Here is a 22,073-nt window from a genome sequence, read left to right as displayed (position 1 = left end):
CTAGACCAACTGGCTGTTATTTATTATTGATATTCACAATATTTCCATTCCCATATGCACTGTACAGCATATTTTAATAAGCTGTGTGATGCAAGGATATTTGTGGAAAACTGTTGGAAGCCTAAGCTTCAGTCCTAACATGAATCCAGGATTGAATCAATTTGTAATCAAATCTGGAAAGATCCTGTTCTTCAATCCTTTCCTTTTGAGGCGTGATAAGAAGCAGCACAGGAAACAGAAAAGTCTAAAGAAGAAGCAATGCTTGCTACCCGCTCATCTGTCTACCCATTCCATCATTCTTTTCTGAGGACAAACCAGCTACAAAAGTACTATTATGTATCAATTACTTCAGATTTAATTACAAGTAGCCCTCAGCTTGCGACCCCAACTAAGCCTAAAATTTCCATTGCTAAGCAAGACAGTTATTAAGTGAGTTATTTTACTAACTTCCTTGTCATAGTTGTTAAGTGAATCACTGCAGTCGCTAAGTTAGCAACATGGTTGTTAAGTGAATCTGGCTTTCCCATTAACTTTGCTTTGTCAGAAGTCCGTAAAAGGTGATCACATGACCCCAGGATACTGCAACCATCATAAATACATGCTATTTGCCAAGCATCCGAATTTTAAGCATGTGACCATGGGGATGTTGCAACAGTCATGTGAAAAATAATCAAAGGTCACTTTTGTCAGTGCTGCTATATGTAACTTTGAACAGTCACAAAACGAATGGTGTAAGTCGAGGACAACCTGCATTAGAATCAGTGTTAGTTCAGCATTTATGTAACAGAGCAGAGGTCCCCAACCTGTGGTCCACGGCCCACTACTGGGCCGTGGCCTGCTGGCTACCAGGCCACGGAATAGGCTGGTCAGTGCACGCACTCACCCCCATTTGCGCTAGCACCACTGCCGCGGTGAAAACAGGGCACAGAGTGCTAAAAACAGGACACCGTGTGACAAAAATGAGGCATCACACGGCGAAAATGCTAGTGGGTGTCATGCAGGCACTAGCACCGCCCCGTTTGCGTTGTGCATGGTCGCAGCCCTGTTTGTGTGTGTGTGTGCATGCGTGTGTGTAAAATGCTTCCCCCTCCCTTTCCCTCCAGTCCGCGAATTGAGAGAAAGGTTGGAGACCTCTGCGTTAGAGAATCAGCGTGATAGGCAGATAGATGACAGATACAGACAGATGATAGTTAGAGACAGAATTAGATAGATGATCAAGAGATATAGATAGTGCTTTGTGTCACTTCCTTAGCCAAGATTGGAGAATGTGTATCTCACTAGATGTCTGCTGAAATACAACTCCCAGCAGTCTTCACTATTGCCCTTGTTGTCCAGGTCTTCTGGGAGTTGTAGGTCAACTTCCAAAGAGAGTCCTATTTCTGAATTAAATCCATCAAGTTGAATGGTCATTTACCAAAACCTCAGAGGACAGATTCTTGTCCTGAAGAGCTGCAGTTTAAGGAATAAACATGTGGCACCACAAGTCAGATACCAGTTAGGAACAAAGGGGAACAAACTCACCAAGCGTAGCTCAGGGATAGAACGGCTAAGAGTCCATTCTTGGCTATTTGCCACAGCCTCTAAAAAAGAAAAGGAAGGGGGGAAAAAGACATAGACATAGATTAATAATAAATAGTATGTATAATTCCACAGTTCCTACAACAGCTGTGTGAGGCAGCTGTGGTTGTTCCCACACTGCAGGTAGAAGAAGCTTCAGAAAATAGTGTTTGTCAGCACTCACCCAGCAAGTTCCCAATCACCGTAAAATGCAATTTTAATTTGAACTATGTTGGCTCCGCAGTTCACACTTGGGACGCTGCGTTCCCATCAACACCCACCCAACGACAGGCTATTCCCTCTTGATCTCCACACAGAGTCAAATAACATCTTTATAGCTCTCGAAGAGCAGGCAGGAAACTCACGGCCAAATACTTGGTTGTGGGCTCAGTGTGATGGCAGGAATGCTAAAAAGAAACGCAGCAATGGGGTCCTTCTCCTCATGTCCCGTCAGCTGCTCTACGGGGACAACCCTTCAGCTCTCCCACGCACAACAGCCAGTTCTTTGTGCTGCTTTCGGTGGGCCAGGAAGGACAGGAAAGGCAGCTGCGACTGGGCGTGCAACCCCCTCCCAGTGTTCCTGGGACAAGCGTCAGAGAAAAAGGATGCACTCAACAGGGCATAAAGTGTCCTCTCAAGAAGAGGTTTGAGTGGCAGGGAATGCACAAAGTGAAGCTAGAGGCAGGTGTTTGTGTCGGTACCTTGGAAAAGCTGCTGAGAGACAAATCTGGACTATTACTTCCTTGTTGGTGGCCAAGGTTTTAGCTTTACCAAATTTCCAAAACATTCAGTCACTTGAATGAACCTTTATTGTCAAAGTACAACCATGTATACACTGAGATTGGCTGAGCCTCCCTTCATGCCCCCACCCCCAACTCACACTGACAACAAACCCTCCATCTTATTACACCATGTGAGCTAATTGCACAACACACCGGCCTCGCAAGTCAATCATGCATAAAGTTTATGTCTAAAGTTTATGTCACTTGGGGGGTGGAAGGAAAGATCTTTGCCAATTCTGACATTTATGCAGAGCAAGAGATTGTATGTGGGGAGATAAAGAGGCAATAGATATAACAGCAAATCAAAGAGAAAAAATTGCCATACATAGAAGGGGGAACAATCACATAAATGCAGTGGTGGGATTCAGCCAGTTCGCACCACCTCGGCAGAACCGGTAGCTAATTTTTTTGTTGCCCAGGCCCAGAATCGGTTGTTCACATATTTGAATCCCACCACTGGATAAATGTCTAAATTTAACTAGATCTCAGTACTACATTTGTGTTCCTTAAATTGTTTAAGCTTGAAGAGGAAGTCTCTGAGCATACACAAACTATTTTTCCTCACTAAAACAAATCTGCAGAAGGATTAGGAGTCAGACAACATAGGCTCCCAAACAGAATTTTCTTCACCTTGATCACTCGTTTTAGAAATTAGTAACAGAAGGAAGGAAGAAAAAAAAAGCATGCAGACATCGGTTTGCCTATCAGCACTGAACATGTAGATTTGTGTTTTCTCATCTGTCAAGGTAAGCAATTTGATTCAGATAATTCAGACGTCATATCCTATTAGCCATAGCCAACGTGGCTAATTGTAAAAGATGTAGAAATGATAGCGTTTAGAACATCTGGAGGGCAGTAGGCTTTATAGATTTAAAATACATGAACCAATGAGCAAAATCCCATCGCGTAACCATGGATGCTTGCGTGCGTCCATGCTGTTTTCCAGATTCACTGAAACATCTGTGCAACATGGCTCCGCTATTTGCATATTCATGTAAGATCTCCAGCAATGGAAATAGACCAGCCTCACCCTGCCACTTGCAGACTTCTCTGCATGCAAAATACACTTTGAAGAGTGTACTGCAACCACTGAGGTCACTGAAGTTCACTTCCTAGCCATTTTTAAAAAACCAATTATAATTCTTGCCATCTTTCTGTCAGCTGGGGTTACGTGCAGTCTGGGCTAAGTGGTCATTTGTATTTATTTTCAGACCACACTGTCCTTATTTCTAAACATTAATGTGCCAAGGTTTGAGCAGGCTGGACACTATATTGGTGATTGAACCATGGTGCCGCAGTGGTTAGAATGCAGTACTGCACGCTACTGCTGCTGCCTGCCAGCTGCTTGAAGTTCAGCAGTTCGATTCTGACCAGCTCAAGGATACTCAGCCGTCTGTCCTTCCCAGGTCGGTAAAATGCGGACCCCGACTGTTATTGGGGGCAATAGGCTGACTCTATTAGGGACGCGGTGGCTCAGTGGGTTAGGACGCTGAGCTTGTCAATCAGAAGGTCGGCAGTTTGGCGGGTCGAATCCCAAGTGCCGCGTAACAGAGTGAGCGCCTGTTACTCGTCCCAGCTTCTGCCAACCTAGCAGTTCAAAAGCACGTAAAAATGCAAGTAGAAAAATAGGGACCACTATGGTGGGAAGGTAACAGCGTTCCGTGCACCTATGGCGTCTAGTCATGCCGGCCACATGACCACAAAGACGTCCTCGGACAAGCGCTGGCTCTTCAGCTTTGAAACGGAGATGAGCACCGGCCCCTAGAGTCGGAAACGACTAGCACGCATGTGCGGGGGAACCTTTACCTTTACCTTTTAGGCTGACTCTGTAAACTGCTTAGAGAAGGCTGTGAAGAGGTATATAAGCCTAAGTGCTATTGCTATTGCGCTGGAGAAATGGGAACAGCAGAACCAGACTGTGATCCATGTTTGTCCAAGGCTGCTATGTGAATTCTCATGACAAGGTACCGAATGCCTAAATCATAAGAGGAAAAAGGTGAGATTGGCACCAAGTTGACTTCCAAGAATTAACTTCAACATGAGACCTGAAAACAGGACAAGTTCAAAGGAAGCCTGATCAAAAGGAAGTTGAGTTGTCGAGCAAAGGAAATCTCTTCCCTGCACACAGCACTATACACCTAACTACACAGAACATATACCTGATACTTTCCAAATTTCTGAGGTAACCTAGTGTGATTTAGATTGAAGCTGCGACAAGTATGAGTTCACTGAATGGATTGAATCAAATCTGAAATCTTATTCCAGCCTCCTTGTATAAAATATTGCTTCCAGTGAGATATTTCTGGCATTGAAATGGTTGTCTGTTGTCTGTGGTCTCCTGTGAAGATGTGTTTGATTACTGTTATATTGGACATCTGAATGCTCACAAGGGACCTGCATTGACAAACCGACAACCTTAAAACCAGGATTCTGAGGGATACTTTCTAGGGGAATGGAAGTTGCTATGGTAATAGAAATGACTACAAGCCAGCACACATTCAAAACATGGCCACTTGTAGGGAATATTAGCACAATTTGTAACATATGAACCAGTTCTCCCCCTTCCAAACCGGTATGTCCTTACACACTGGGGTGGGAAAAGTAGTGAACGCTTTCTTTTCCTTCAGTTTCTCTATATTTGAATCCTGGTTTTAAGGCTCTCTGACTGAACTGCCCTTACCTTGTGCATCTGAGCATCAAGGTAAATGCAGACGGCCATGCACAAAAACACAGCTAAAGCCTTTTTTTGCTCTCTCTCTGTGTTAACTTGAAACTGTTGCTTAGCAACAGCTCCCTGCATATCACCAAGGTAACCAAAGAGAAAAGGGGACAAGAGTGCAGACCCTGCTGGTCTTTTGCTACAGAACCCCAAAGGGCATCACTTACTACTTATTCAGAAGCAATGTAAACCCCCTCCAAATTTGACCTGTCTGCCTGACACCCACTGGCGGGTCAAGTGTCCATTTTTAACACCAATACCAACAATAAAAGTGCTTTTTTTCTTTTCCTAGCTTATTGACCCACCAAATTATTTGGCAGGTCCAGTGAAAGGAAAGCCCAATTAGCTTGTGTGCCTTGTTGATTTTGGCTGATCTAGACAGCTAAGCAGGATTGACTCTGGTTAATACCTGGATGGGGCCATCCAGGACTGTGAGTGAGAGTCAGAAGTCAAAACAACATCCTGAAATAAGGCAACAGGAAGCCACTTCCATGTTTACCAAGAAAACTCCATGTATACAGTTCACCAAGAGTCAAGCTTACTCCAAGGTGACTTGACTTTGAAACAGGATATGGAATGTAATTCTACACCCAGGTTGGAGCATCTCGCTCCCCCCAAATATGATGATAACACACAGCCACACCCTTCCTTAATGCAACCTTCCTATGCACGATGACCTGCACATTAGGGATTTGTACTTCCATTATTCCTAGCCATCAGTACCTATACTGTGGCTATAGCTTATGAGAGCCTAATACTTCTGGGAGCCCACAAGTTTGGAGAAAACAACGTATACAGGAACTGACCGATGATTTAGAATCATTCTTGATCATAATTATTATTTATCTTCTAGCAGCCACACACGCCCATCTTTTGACAAGTGAAGATTTCCGCCCTACCAGTCACCTCTGAAAGCAAAAGTTGGAACTTAGTAACCCCAGTTTTGAGAATTCGATAGTCTTCCATTTTAATGGTGCTTCATTTTGTTAAAATATTTCTTTATTGAAAGTTTTACCAAGAACATCAAAACTAACACAAATTAATAAAGAGTAAACAGAGTGAGCGCCTGTTACTCGTCCCAGCTTCTGCCAACCTAGCAGTTCGAAAGCACGTCAAAATGCAAGTAGAAAAATAGGGACCACTCCGGTGGGAAGGTAACAGCGTTCCGTGTGCCTTTGGCGTCTAGTCATGCCGGCCACATGACCACGGAGACGTCCTCGGACAAGCGCTGGCTCTTCGGCTTTGAAACGGAGATGAGCACCGGCCCCTAGAGTTGGAAACGACTAGCACACATGTGCGGGGGAACCTTTACCTTTACCTTTAAAAGCAGCAAAAAAAGGGAAACAGAAAGAAAAAAGGAACAAGTGCACAAAGAAAGAAAAAGAAACAGAAAAAAAGCTTCTGATTTCCTCTGCAGCAAATATAAGTGCAATTACAAAATTATCTCTTACTCTATGATTACACAAGAGAACTCACTCTATTATTCAGATTTTTCTAACCATTAAACCTAAAAACCACATGTGCGTTTTTCCCCCCTGTTTTATGTGAAAAGTCTATAAGGGTTTCTCAGTCAGCCATAAATGTAGATGTTGGTTTTTTCCTCTAATCAAAGAGGTTGATTTAGGCATCCCCACATGTTCCATCATCTTGTTTATGTTGCTTCAAACCAGTAAATATCATTTGCATAATTCTTATTTGGTTTAAATGCTTTAAAGTACCCTGCTCCTACATTAAGTAAAAGGTAAAGGTTCCCCCGCACATGCGTGCTAGTCGTTTCCGACTCTAGGGGCCGGTGCTCATCTCCGTTTCAAAGCTGAAGAGCCAGCACTTGTCCGAGGACGTCTCCGTGGTCATGTGGCCGGCATGACTAGACGCCAAAGGCGCACGGAACGCTGTTACCTTCCCACCGGAGTGGTCCCTATTTTTCTACTTGCATTTTTACGTGCTTTCGAACTGCTAGGTTGGCAGAAGCTGGGACGAGTAACAGGCGCTCACTCTGTTACGCGGCACTTGGGATTCGACCCGCCAAACTGCTGACCTTCTGATCGACAAGCTCAGTGTCCTAACCCACTGAGGCACTGCGTAAAAAAAAACAAACTACCACTCAGGTTGAATACAGTTATTCTGTTGATGGGGCTGAGAGATAAATGAGGAACTAGGATAGATGAGGAACTAGAATTGAAACTGCTGGTAGCAACGTTAAGTGTCTGTACAAAGAAAGCACTCACCGTCAGAGCTGTACTAAAGTCCACACTTCTCTTACAAAGAAAAGTTCCTACTCAAGCACGAGTCTCTTCGGAGTGACTGCCAGGGGCTGACATTGTTCTCTCAGATTATGATGTAAGCAAAGAGCAGGCAGGATGGAGAGGGAACTGGCAGCTTTGTCCCTCCAGCAATCCCGCCCCCCCCCACCACACACTCTCAAAGTCACAATATTCTCTCTTCTGGGGATGCCACGTCAAAACCTGAACTTCAAACGTGCAAAGAGGTAGGCTGTGATGGGGACAACTCACATGGCAACCTCCCTCTCCCCCACCCTTTATTTCTTCCTTTTTTGGCCGTGAAAGGAATATTGCTCAGTAGCTTGCGCAAAGCTGGAACACGGTTTATCATTTTAGATCACCATGACAATACATTTCTATGCAAAACCCATGCTTAGCTCCCCATGTTTTCCGGTCCAGGGCACCTCAAATGGCATTTCCACTAGTATGAACAAGAATAATTAAATGGAAGAGAAGTTAGTTGGTCTTCTATCTAGATAGCTACTGTATGCCCTAGCTGTGCAACGGGGTGGGCTCTCGTTTCTGCCCAAGCTCCTGCCACCCAGCAGTTTTAAAGTGCGTAAATACGAGTAAACTAACTAGTGAAAATGTAACACCTTTTCTGTGCACCTTTGGCGTACAGCCATGCTAGCCCTACAGCCCTGGAAAATGTCTTTGGACAACACTGGCTCCTTAAGAGTACGAAGCGGAGATGAGCTATAGCTGGATGTGACTGGACAGGGAAGCTTTTACCTTTAACCTTTGCAGTGTTCCGTAGTTCTCTGTGCAAGGATACAGCTCTACTCTTTCAACCATACATATGGAGAATCAAGGACTGCGATTCCTATCAGGACACAGTGCAGAGTTCATTTCTATTGAGTTTTTGGGGGAGCCCTGTTCTCATTTTCCTTCCAAGTTCTGAGGCATCCACAGGGGTTTGCCAAATCCTTTACAGCAAAGGTGTCCAATCTGGGCAACTTTAAGACTGGTGGACTTCAATGCCCAGAATTCCCCAGCCAACCATGCTTCCTTACCTCCCTTAGTGCCGATCAGATATCCCACACGATTTCTTTATAAGTTTCTTTTCAAACAAACAAACAAACAAACAGTATATTGGCACTGCAATGCAAAGCACTATTTTCTTGCCTCTTATTTAACTGCAGTACTGATTTGGGATCCCACAAAGGCCCCCTTGGGTTGGGAAAGAGTATTTGGTGGGGGTGGGGGCGGGTTGTACATCTTTTGGTAAATGTATAGGTAATCCTTGACTTACAACCAGTGGTGGGATTCAAATAGGTGAACAACTGGTTCTCTGTGTGGACGCCACTTCCGGAAGTCCATTCTGGGCCTGGGCAACAAAAAATTAGCTACCGGTTCTGCCGAAGTGGTGCAAACCAGCTGAATTCCACCACTGCTCACCATTCATTTAGTGACCATTCAAAGTTACAGTGGCACTGAAAAAAGAGACTTGATAGTTTTTCACATTTACGACTGTTACAGCATTCATCATGGTCAGGTGATCAAACTTTGGACATTTGGCAGCTGGCTCATATTGATGACCACTGCAGCGTCCCAGGGGATGACATCCTTCCTCCTTTTGTGACCTTCTGACCAGCAAGGTTAATGGGGAAGCTGGATTCACTTAACCACACCGTGTTAACCAACTTACCAGCTGCAGTGACTCACTTAACCACTATTACAAGGTTGTAAGGTTGGGGAAAACTTAACAACTGTATTGCTTAGCAACAGAAACGTTGGGCTCAGTTGTGGTCCTAAGCCAAGGACTATCCATATTGTTGTGACCATGGCGATCATTGCCGAGAAGAGACAATCTTCTCAGAACAGGCACTATGCTCAATACGTGCTCTCTCTAAACTCCAATGAACTTGCCTACCCACCACCTCACTCCAATAATGTAATGCAAGCCTGTAATGAGCCTGCTCTCTGCCACAGCTGACCTTGCTGGCTAGCTGTTTTGATGTGGGCAAAGTCCACCAAGGGTCTGAGGGTTGGACCAAGAGGTAAACCCAATGAAAAGTACCAGGAGACCCACCAATACAGAGAGCACAAAATTGTGCAGGAGATCGGTGGAAGAAAGAAGATCAAAGATCTCCCAGCCAGATGGTCATCAGGTAGATCCAGGCCACCTGCTTATTCCTCTGAGTGAGAGAGGTGGAAAATTGCCAGGAAGGCCTTTTTAGATAAGAGCAGCCCTAGTGTTTAGCAACTGAGGAGGATATTTGAGTGTGTGTGTGTTTGGCTCATATCATAACTGCCAAAGATATGCCTACTTCAAGTTGTTCTGAGGTTAGACTTTAGTGAACAAAAAATGCTTATATTGTATTTTGGCATCGGGACATCAGCCGAGAAAGGAAACTATCCCCAAATGAATGCAAAATCATAGGTAAAGCCACAAAAACGAAGCTGCTTAACTGCTCTGACAAGGCTTGGCTGAAATAGCTTCTCACTGTACTGCCTTTTCAGTGAATTTTAAAAAGGTTAGAAAATAGGGTGGCGTTGCCTCTTTCAATCAGCTTTACATCTACCCTGACTGTACCCAAAACTGTTTTAGTTTTACAAATGCCCATTTTCTTTGTATATGCCTCCTTTGGCCTCAGAATTCCTCTTAGGCCTTATTTTCATTGACAAATATCCTCTCTTGTGAAAGCTATAGAAATACCCCAAGACTTTACGCTCTCTGAGGTGTAATCTCCAAATGACACTCCCAGTTGTGGGGAAAGTGCCAAACTGTTCAGAGATAATTGGCAATTGCAACTCATTAATGCATCCCCACAGGACTTGAGATGGGGATTAATACTCCCAGACTGATGTTGAGACCCATATTTAGAGACCATCTTTTCTCCTTGCTTCCATTCTCTAAACACCCACCATCCAAACAAGCGAACAGCAAGGGGCAGCACCAACTGTCTCCCTCCAAACTATGGATTAGGCCCAGAGGAACAGGACAAGCAAGTGAGCAATTCAGATCCAGCACTTGTGGTGTATGACCGAGTGAAGGAAACTTTCTTTTGCAAAACAGAAATAAAAACGGGTCTTGCCTCAAAATCCTGCCTGCTGAGGCAGATGGCATAATCTTGCCTTATGACAGGGCTGTCAGATCTGTGCTGCAGAAATATAGACACTCACTAAATGGCAGCAAAGCACTGCTATAAAACTCAAATTCTGGGCATCTGGCACTCAACCAGAGTTTTGCAGCTCAGTTCTGGCAGCTGGGCTTCAGAGTTGGGTTGGTACCAGTTTGATGAGGATGTAACGCTTCTATCTCTGCTTACACTTTGGGGAAATCTTATTCTAGGGCCTTTTTTTTAATCAAGAAAAACAAATCAGCTACCACTGAGACATCTCACAGATGACAGTCTTGATTTAAGCTGCCAGTTTAGTACCCCTCCCATTTGTTAATCACACACTTTAAACCAACAAGCAGACATCTAAACAAAGGAGTGAAAGAGGACCCTTTGGGGATGGGGGAAAACTTGAGAACAAATTTCAGATCAGCGGTCATATGAATCTCACTAATAAAACAGCAGCAGGTGATCGCCCGCATATGCAGGGCTTCAATCTATTGCCATTAGGGGACTAATTATCCTCTTATTTACTCTTGAGTTCCTACTAGCCAGTAGGAATGAAGTAGCTAGTTTCTAGTCCATCTTTCCCGGATTAGTGGCAGTTCCTGTACATTAAACAGCTTAAACAGAGCTATAAAACATATTGAATCATCGAAGTCTTGGCACTGTGTGTATGAATTGAAGAAGATGGCTGCCTATTCAACTGCTTGGTAGCTTTGCACAGCATGCCACAACCTTTCACTGCAGTCGGCTCAATGTTATTAAGAAAGCAATAGGTTATCATTGCTATGTTTTATGTCAGCAGATTCAACAGGTTAATAATCTAAAACAGCCCCCCCCCCCCCGATCTTTTGGGCACCAGGAACCGGTTCCAAGGAGAAAGGTTTTTCCATGGACCGGAGGGGGCGTGGTTTTGTGTGCTGCCTCCATCCTGCCTGCTTGTTTGTGCGGCCCAATTTCTGGCATGCTGCAGCCTGATGCCGATCCACAGAGTAGGATTTGGGGATCCCTGATCTAAAACATCAAGAAATATTTTATCTGTGATTCTGAAAGTCAAGTTCCAATATCAGTTGACACTCAAATTGTGGCACAACAGGAGAGTGGGTGTATGATATAAGCAGTTCCATTTCCAAAACTTCCTTTAATAACCCCTAGCCAGAATTTGCTGAGAAACAATAATGTATTATTTATTATTTATTCACCGCTCAGTTTATATACAATGCTTTGCTTTTATTTTTTTCCTCTTCCAAAAAAAGTTAATTACCATTTAAAAAAGAAGATTAGACCCAAAGGAGATCAATGTTTTTAAGACTTTTCTTCTGAGTTCTTTACTTACTAATAGGTCCACCTATCCTCTTGCTTTTAATTAAATCTGTAGTATTCAACTCATGATGCGCCTGCTTAGTCTTGGGTTGCAACTCCCAGCATCCTCAGGAAGCTTTGTTAATTGTGAAGGATGCTGGGAGTTATAGTTCAGTAACATCTGGAATGCTGCAACTTATTTAACCCTGTGCGTTTCATCTATTTTGGCTTAATGTGAAGTATTAATCCAGCCACCACAAATCTCCAGAGCCCATGCTGAAAATATTAACTCCATTTTGTTATTTGTTTAACAATTTGGGCAACCTGCCAAAATCTACAGATTCTGGGGGCCAAACAAGAATGTAAAGAAATAAAGATCAAACACATATTTTTTTTTAAAAAAATTCTATTTGTAAACCCAAGATGGCCATCAATTCTAATTAAAAGCAAGGTGGAGTTGGATTGTTTCAATGGCTTTGAGAAATGCCAAAAGAGGAGCATACAATTCATGTCCCCTTACCCTAAGTCAGAGGGGGGACCCAGCAGCCCTCCTTGCAATGTTTTTACAGGACAGGTAGATTCAACCTCAGTCAGATTGTGCAGGTAAGCCAATTTTATGCTGCTTACATAATGCCTGGCACTTTAAATTGCCATACTGTTTCATATTGGAAGACTGTGTAATCAAACTGAGCGCTGGTCAAAACTTGAGTTACTATCACCATAGGCATCCTGGTCCTTCTAGGATTGTTACTTGTCAACCTTTAAGGCAAGTCAGGAAATAGAGACCCCAAAGATTCTAGGAATGTTATTTTCCTATTGTACAGTAAATATAAATAGTTTTGGTTACAGAGTTAGAATTTAGTAGTGCAGAACTAGTTTCTAAAGAATCCTGTTCGGAAGTCTCAACTGTGTACTAGAAAGTCCTTCTGCCTAAGTCTCAGTGGGTAAATTATGACTGAGTGCCAAAGGCCAGCACATATTTCTTTATATATGAATTTCAGGGAGTGTGTAGGGCAACAGCAACATAACCAAGGCAAAAGTATATCCAGTAGAGCAGGGGTCCCCAAATCCCTGGTCCACAAACGGTTCCGGTCTGTGGCCTGTTGGGAATCGGGCCATGCAAAGTGGCGGGCGTGTGCATGAAGCTTCATTTGCGCATGTGAAACTCTAGGAGGTTGTGTGCACGAAACTATCGCTGCCCCCCCTGCCACCGCAGCCACACCAGAAAGGATGGGGAACGTTGCAGTAGGGGTAGTCTGCCCGACTTAACAACCATTTGTTTAGTGATCATCTGAAGCGACAATGCTGCTTATAACCGTTACATCATCCCCACAGTCGCACAATCAAAAAATTCGGCACTTGGCAACCAGCATGTATTTGCGACAATTGCAGTGTCCCAGGGTAAGGCGACCTTCCCAGTCAGTTTCTGACAAGCAAAGTCAAAGGGGGGGGGGACCCCAGATTTATTTAATAACCGCATTATTCACTTAAGAACTGCAGGATTTGCTTAACGGCCCTGACAAAGAAAGGTCATACAAACGTGCACAAGTCACTTAACAACTGCCTTGTTTAGAAATGGAAATTCTGGTCCCAACTGTGGTCCCAAGTTGAGGGATACCTGTAAAACCAGAGCTTGGGTTTCCAGAACGACCAAGGATTTTTTTTTGACAAGCCTCTGAAATACCATGAAAAAGGGGACCACCCACTCCTTCAGAAGAGCTAGCTGATGTGGTGGGAACTATCACAGAGATTGCTCTGGGGAGATGCCCCCAGTGTGTGTGTGTGTGTGTGTGTGTGTGTGTGTGTGTGTGTGTGTTTAAATAAGCACTCCTTCTTTACCCAGACTGTATTCTCAGGTGCCCAGAGACACTCCCAGTTCAGTAAGTTACTTCCCTGATTTTGGGGTTCAGTAAAGGGTTGCTGAGCTCATGCCATGCCATGCCACCATTGAAATCCCAACAGATCTTCTCCGTAAGATCCGCTCAGGACCCGAACCCTTGTTCTCTGTGCCCTCTGGCTCACAAGACACTCTGGGGAGCCAAGCGCATTCCACAGCCCTTCCCATCGGCTTGATGTGCAAGTTTCAGTCGATTATGCAGGATGATTAGAGCTGACAGCTGCTAGTTGCCAGTTTGTAAAGGCTTAGAAGTATGATTGGGTGCCAGAGAGCTCAAAACAAAGCGTATTTCTAATAGATTCTTCCCCTCCCCCTGCTTTTTCTTCTTCCTAAGCTTGCTGCATACTGATTCTCTGGGGCCGATTTCTTTTTTCTTTCCCCCCCCCACCCCCGCTGTCAATCAGCGAGGATCAAAAAGAAAACTGAAGAAGTCATTTTACACCCTTATAATTCATCCTGATGAACACATCTGCTCAGACAGAGGCTTATAGCTAGGGAGAAAATGGGGGGTTGGAGGAGGGAAGGGATGGAGCCAAGCCATCAAAAGCAGTCTGCCACATGTGTCCAGGGAATATTATTTCTACAACAGATCTCAGTCTCTTATTTCTTCACTTGGTCTATGTCTCTTTGTCTTGCTAAAGCCATATGGTTGCCATAAAGTATGGCTAAGCATTAGCTGGAAAACAGGAGCAGTGGATGATAGAACCATGTCATGTTTAATACTGCCATCGGAATTCAGATATTGTACCCAGGCTTCTGTTTGAAGGATGGAAGCCTATTGTCCTTATGTGGTTGTAGCTTCCTAAGAGATACAAGCAGTGGAGAATAAGGAGCCGAAACACAACAGAGGACGTTTTACAGGGGTGGGTGACTGCCAAGTAAAGCAGGCCAATATGGAAAATAAATACATGTACGGCCTGAGAGTCAACCTAAGCTGAAGAGATTGATTGTGAAGATCAGTGAGATTACTAAGTGGAAAATGTCCTAAAGAAGATTTTCAATACTACAAAAGGGAAAAAATCCACCAATCTTTTTTTTTTAAAGAAAACAACTGCACATGCAACAACCATACAGATATAATTGATGCACTCTTAATTGGGGGCAGTGACTGGCTACATTCACCAATTTAATTCACCCCCACCAAAATATCACAAGTTTATTTCATCATAGTGTGAAATGCTCCTCGTTATCTTGAAATGGATTTTGTATTATTGAACTACAATAATATTAACCAGGGATATTCCATTTTACAAAATCAATAATTAACTTTTTAATAATTTGCTATGCTACTCCAGAAAGCAATTGATGGGTTACTTAACAACCAAAAATAAAAGCAGAGAGGTAAGAGTTTCCAAAGACTGTGTAACCCAAGTCTCCAATGTCAAAACCTCCTGCTATAAGTTCAAATGAATGTCCTGTAGATTTTTGACAAATTTCAGATTAAGAGGTTCATGACATCACAGTGATATAGGTTTATGATGTAACAAATGAATCTGCTTACATCAGGTAAAGTAGCTGTATTAAGCAGAATGTTCTCAAAGCTGGTACAATTTCCTTGGTCCGCTTCACTTTTTATCTGGATCAAATTAACTGCAGTTTTGTAGAGCCTTATTGGGAACTAAGTTCCCACTGAACTCTGTCTATATGCTACCAAAACCTTTCTCTGTAACCTTTAACTGGGCAAAACAGTGCATCATAGAACAAAACATTTTCATCCAATATAACTCAAATAGGGAAATTTACAGAATGCATCCAGGATCCATTGGAATTGAAATTTGGCAAATTTTATAAAACGTCAATGACATAAAAATTATCATAAAGTATTTTATGACATACTATAAAATGTTATAAAATGTTTCCTGTGGTCAACTCCTTGAGTGTAGTATATGGCTTAACATAGTCTACTTTCAAGGCAGAGATATCTCTTAATATCACCTTGAATTTTTAATATTTTTCCAGTACCTTAGAAGCTTTGCCATTTTGGCATTGAGGAATATGGTAAGGAAATAACTCTGGAATAATGACCCAACAGCATATTACTAAAATGCTCCTGTCCTTTTGTTTGTGACCTTAAAATTGGGTGAAATTATTGAATCAAGGCAACTAAAATGAGCTACTTTACAGAATGCTGGAAACCATGACTCCTGTGGGAATGAAATTTGGGTAAGTTTTGGCTGCTTCAGTGCTACCGCACCTTCTGTTTACACTTTCTAGAAAGCCAATGATTATGTGGCACAAGGACAATGGGAGGGCCATATCCCTGCCCCTCTCCTCCCCACCAGCCCCTGTAACCAAACCAAAGCAAAGCAAGACCTGACAGGTGAGCAGCAATTGGCTCCTTTGGAACTGAGGCTGAAATCTGAAATCTTTTAACGGTGGTGGGCAGCAAGGAAAAGACAAAAGAATGACTTGGATGCCTGCTGGTGAAATAGGACTTACTGGGGGTGCCTGCAGTCAACGTATGAGCCTTCTTTCCCCCACTGGAAGGAGGGGACTCTTGGGAATATGCTGGGATGGGGACCAGTCTTTCCTTGCAGTCTTTGACTTTTTATTCCTGCTCCCCCCCAGGCAGTTTCATGAGTCAACCGAGGAAGAAGAGGAGTGGTTTCTGAGGTTGCCTGCCAGCTTGCCATAAGCAACATCAATGGGGAAGCTGACAGGAAGACAGAAATCATTTTGCTCCCACTGCTGTGCCCAATCAGCTGGCAACAAGGCCCGACAGGGGAATGGTGACTGGCTGCTTTGGAACAGAGGCTAACATTTGAAATCTCATAATTGGGGGGGGTTATGTGGAAAGGACAAGGAAAGCAGATGCCTGTTTGAGGCCAGATTTTAGTATTCCAAGTCCACTTTCCAGAGGTGAAGGAGCCAGGCAAGACTATACAAATATTTGAAATACCAATCACATAAATTCAAACCTTACCCTGCTTACTTGTAGACACATCTCTCTAGCTGCAAAATGGAAATAAAGCATCTCAAATTGCAGGACCATTGTCAGTCTGATGAAAATGAAGTTTAGATATTTAACTAAAGCCATAGATGGGCTCACACATCACTCTAAACTGATGTTTATTAAATGTCATCGCAGTTACGCTAGGATTTCCCTCACCACATCTTAAACCATATGACTGAGAATACATCTCTAGATTCTTTTGTAAAACAGCCTCTTTTTTGGCTTTTTCAGACTCTCCTCTCCTCTTTTTCTTTCTGAAATTTAACCAGGAAGCAAATTGTTAGCAGGGTATACATCTTTGTTTAGTACAAACTTGCTTCTTACTAGTTTGGCAATACATCCAGAGGGGACAAGAGAATTTCAACTATGCTGCGCTCTCCAAGGTACTGAAAAGACTGTTGTTAATTGTTCAATATATATAGTCCAGTCCTAGCAAGTTGTAAGGCACACTTGATTCTTAGGACTTTGTCTTTTCTTATTCGTGCTAAAATGACTGGATATAATATATAATCATATACAATCATACAAATCAAATCCTTTTGTTTTTATTTTTGCAGATACTGTTTACACTGGAGTCTCCCGTATGTACATTATTTGCTGCTTCTGTTTAATTTTTGTAACTGTTTCACAAACTGTTTCTACATTTGGACAGATTAAATGATGCTTGGATAACTCTGCTACCTCCAGACCAACTTTATATAGTATTCTCCAATGACAAAGACAAGGCATCTGTTAAAAACATAGTATGGAAGATACCACAATACAGTCCATGGGGCTTTTTTCATGTATGGAACTTGGTATATGGATTGAGCACCCAACCAAAAATATCTTCCGTGGGGAACATTTATAGGGACATAAAGAAAGCATCCAATCTCATGCAGCTGAACACCTCATTAGGCGAGGTCTTGTAAGCAGCTTCCTATCTGGTTGTCTGCAACATATGGGTCCTTAAAGTCAGTTGTTATTTTCCACTTTAAGTGGTCCATTGTACACACTTACTGGGAAACTTATTTCTGAATAAAGATCTTTAGAATTAGGCTGTGTTTTCATAATAGACTTCTTATTGATAGAGAATGCAAGTATGATTGGAACAAAGCCATATCTTCCATTAAAAACAGCAAAATAGAAGAGAAGAAAGCTAGTACAGCATAATATTACTTTCCAAAATCTGTGTACTCCAAAAAGTTTACATTACAGGTAGTCCTTGACTTACAACAGTTCATTTAGTGATGGTTCAAAGTTAAAACAGCACTGCAAAAAGTGACTTACAAATATTTTTTACACTTAAAACTGTTGCAGCATCTCCGTGGTCACGTGTTCAAAATTCAGATGCTTGGCAACTGGTTCATATTTGTGACGGTTGCAGTGTCCTGGGGACACGTAACCTCCTTTTTGTGAGCTTCTGACAAGCAAAGTCAATGGGGAAGTCAGATTCACTTACCAACAGTGTTACTAACTTAACAAATCCAATGATTCACTAAAGAACTGTGGCAAGAAAAGTCATAAAATGGGGCAAAACCCACTAAACAAATGTTTTACTTAGCAACATAAATTTTGGACTCAATTGTGGTTGTAACTCAAGGAATACCTGTATGTATTCCCTCAAATATTTTTGAGTTTGGGCATCAGGGTTTCCCCTGCAGCACTTTTTGCATGGGATTCCTGTATGTTCATGAGGTAAGATTCACTTGGACTTTACTTTGCTCATATTATATTTCTAGGGCAAAGATACGTATTTGTTCTTTCCTGAATAATGTTGCTGCCTTATATACTCAAAGAGATCTGCATGGCCCTGAGATGAACTGGGGCCAGGAAGATCTAGGTTTGAGTCCACTCTCAGCTCTGGAAGTTCACTGAGACCGCCCACTGTAACTCTGCCCATCCCAGTTTACACAATTATATTTTAGTGAAATATTGGAAGAAAGAATGTGGCATGTGCTTCTTGAGCTCTTCAAGATTATAAATCCAACAAACCAATTAATTAGTAAAATGCTCCCCCCACGAGTTTAAAGCAGAAGTAAGGCCTTCAGAAATCTCTGAAAATTGTTACCAAATTGTAATTTTAAAGTGAAGAAAGAGAAAAGTTGTGAGACTACTAATATTTACTTTTAAATTAAATATATTTTAAATGAATATTTATGTTTACTTTAAAATAAGCAAAAAGTAATAGAAATACATATTTAATATACTACTTTTAATTTTAAAGAACCTTACATATTACTGAGAACAAATACAGCTTTTGTATTGAGCCAACTCATTTCAGAATGCAGAGGGATTGTTTTCAGCCGAGAAAAAAAAGTACATTTCTGAGCTAAAATATGGTTCCATGTGCAGCACAAAGATATCTGAGGTTTTATATATAATGTGGTGATCCGTGTGTATGTGATTAGGCCATATGTTAATCCATGGCAGGTTTAACATTTTGGTTTGCTGAATAAAATGCAACTAGCGGTGCCTCAGTGGATTAGGACGCTGAGCTTGTCGATCAGAAGGTCGGCAGTTTGGCAGGTCAAATCCCGAGTGCCGCGTAACAGTGAGCGCCTGTTATTCGTCCCAGCTTCTGCCAACCTAGTAGTTCGAAAGCATGTAAAAATGCAAGTAGAAAAATAGGGACCACTACAGTGGGAAGGTAACAGCATTCCGTACGCCTTTGGTGTCTAGTCATGCTGGCCACATGACCACGGAGACGTCTTCGGACAAGTGCTGGCTCTTCGGCTTTGAAACGGAGATGAGCACCGGCCCCTAGAGTCGGAAACGACTAGCACGCATGTGCGGGGGAACCTTTACGTTTAGCTGAATTCACATTATTCTAAACCAGTTGGACAATTGCTTAGTATTTGGAAGCTGCACCTCTGGTGGCGGAGCTAAGTTACACTATGTTAGGGCTAGTGATGCAAAATACCGTATATACTTGAGTATAAGCCGACTCGAGTATAAGCCGAGACCCCCAATTTCACCCCCAAAAACTGGGAAAAGTTGTTGACTCGAGTATAAGCCGATCCGCCGTTCTGCATGCCTCGGAGGCTGGATCCGCGCTCTGCAAGCCTCTGCCGCCAGCAGAGGCTCGATCCGCCATTTTGCAAGCCTGAATACACAGGAATACCCTGTGTGGCCGCGGCTCTCGGGGAAGCCCTGGCTGTCCGCTTCCTCACTCCACGCTGCCATTCGGGGCCCGCGCGTTCCCCAGGCAAATCGCGGCGCCCAGCAGGCGAGGAAACACGCCCGTTCCAGTCGCCCCCCCCTTCCCTCAGGAGACGCGAAGCAAGTGACCGCCCGGAGCTTACCGAGGACTTGCGCGCGGCCGAGGCTTCGGTACTTCCAGGATCGCGCGCACCTCTCCCAAGCCGCCGCCGTCCGGAGACCTGCCGAAGTTTGGGGAGGTTTGGGCGCCTCCCCAAACCTCCCCAGGTCTCCGTTCCTCCTGCCGAAGTTTGGGGAGGTTTGGGCGCCTCCCCAAACCTCCCCAGGTCTCCGTTCCTTCGCGCAGACCTGCCGACGTTTGGGGAGGTTTGGGCGCCTCCCCAAACCTCCCCAGGTCTCCGTTCCTCCTGTCGAAGTTTGGGGAGGTTTGGGCGCCTCCCCAAACCTCCCCAGGTCTCCGTTCCTCCGCGCAGACCTGCCGACGTTTGGGGAGGTTTGGGCGCCTCCCCAAACCTCCCCAGGTCTCCGTTCCTCCTGCCGAAGTTTGGGGAGGTTTGGGTGCCTCCCCAAACCTCCCCAGGTCTCACTATACACATTCACCCAGAAGTGACTCCCTCTGTCCTGACAGGGGATTATTCCCCTCCAAGTACATCTAGAATGGTAGTCAAAAGAATTGTTAAGTAGTTTTTACCTTTCACAAATCTCTTTCAACTTCTTTAGTTGATTGCTTTGGCATTCTTCTGCTACATCTGTTAGCTTTTGTATAAGCTTAGGAGGGGGAAAAACAGATATGTCATAGACTGTACCAGCCACACATTCTGTTGATAAGTATTGCACAGATAGTCTTCAGGTTGTGACCCTAATGGAGACTGCCATTAAATAATGTTAAATGAACTGCCTCAAGTAATGACCAGCCATACGTATTCTCCTCAGTGCATTCATTAAAGAGTGCACTGGTCATTAATTGAGGGTGGGGGAGATCCTGGGAGGCCTAATGCAAGCACCAGCCCGCCTGCCTCAGGTCTCCCCCACCCCCAGATACTGGGCTTCAGCACAGCTGGCTGTCTTGCCAAAGAGAAACATCTGGGAAGGAAAACCCTGTCTTACCTCTTTCCCAATTCTGCCTCTGCCCTTCCTCCTACCAAGGTGTTCTGGGACTAGTTCCCTAGCCTTTTGGAGCTTTTGGTGTTCGCCCATCAGCTGTCTACGGGGAGGCAACAAAGCTGCCTCTCTAGGCTTTGAGAAAAGGCCCCTTGCACAAAAGGCAGCTTCAGGACGAGCTTCCAAAAACCCTTTCCTTCCTTAACGCCCTCCCCACCTTCCCCCAGAAAGCCATATTTCTTTTTTTTTATTGAAAATTTTTATTGAAGTTACAATATTATCCCCTCCCCAACCCACCCCAGAACCCCTCCCCCTCCCCCATATTTCTTCAATAACAAAAACATAAAAAGCTGGTTGGGATGTACTCGCTGATTTCCCCCCCCCCTTTTTTTTAGATGCTAAAACTAAACTCTCCCTCTGCCTTCCAACCAATATCCCTTTTTAAAATCTTACCTTGGCTCCAGATGGAAGAGTAGAGGAACTAAGCTAGTAAGGAGAGAATTTTTTTCTGCAACTTTTTACTCCTGAAGTAGTAGTAGTAGTAATAGTAGTAGTAGGAATAATAATAATAAATCCCTAAAAGTTGTGCCAGAAAATGGAGGACGCTGGGTCTTTGCAAGTTTTAGCTGTCTGTCAGACTGCCTGAAAAGGGCGGCCTTCAGGCAGCCAGGCGGACAGCTAAAGCTTGCAAAGACCCAGCGTCCTCCATTTTCTGGCATAACCTTCGGAGATTACTTTAAAAAAAAAAACAAAAAAAAACTTCAGAGGAAAAACAGCTGCAGAAACATTTTGTCTCCTTGCTGGCTTGGTTCATCTACTCTTCAGCCAGGAGGGAGTCCAAGGCCTAGAGAAGGAGAGCTTTGCAGCATCCCTATGGACAGCTGATGGGCAGACAGCTGAAAGAAGCAGGCAGGCAGGGCGCGGAGGAACGGAGACCTGCAGGTCTCGGACGGCGGTGGCTTGGGAGAGGTGCGCGCGATCCCGGAAGCACCAAAGCCTCGGCCGCGCACAAGTCCTCGGTAAGTTTTTTTGTTGACTGGAGTATAAGCCGAAGTGGAATTTTTCAGCCCAAAAAGTGGGCTGAAAAATTTGGCTTATACTCAAGTATATACGGTAAATGAGGTCAGAATTTGCATGTAGCTAAAGTTGGCATTTTATGTTCTTCTCTGGGATTTTCATTGCCCCACTCCCATTTTTTTGCTTTTTAATGAACTCTAATTTGGGTTTTACAGCATAACTTCCATATGTCTCCCAACTTAAAATGATAGGTTTTT

General features: G+C 43.6%; 1 protein-coding gene across 2 annotated transcripts in view; it reads right to left on the bottom strand.

Annotated features, from left to right (window-relative positions):
• Positions 1-22,073, bottom strand: part of AGAP2 (ArfGAP with GTPase domain, ankyrin repeat and PH domain 2) — a 169,396-nt gene that overhangs the window by 33,132 nt on the left and 114,191 nt on the right. For both annotated transcript variants that reach the window (XM_081316633.1, XM_081316632.1), the window contains exon 2: positions 1,522-1,580. In XM_081316633.1, coding sequence (XP_081172759.1) covers positions 1,522-1,580 — 59 coding nt within the window. The remainder of the gene's footprint in view (positions 1-1,521; positions 1,581-22,073) is intronic.

The sequence above is a fragment of the Vipera berus genome, assembly GCF_964194415.1.
Source record: "Vipera berus genome assembly, chromosome: 2".
Classification (NCBI taxonomy): domain Eukaryota; kingdom Metazoa; phylum Chordata; class Lepidosauria; order Squamata; family Viperidae; genus Vipera; species Vipera berus.
This window is presented reverse-complemented; position numbering and strand designations above follow the sequence as displayed.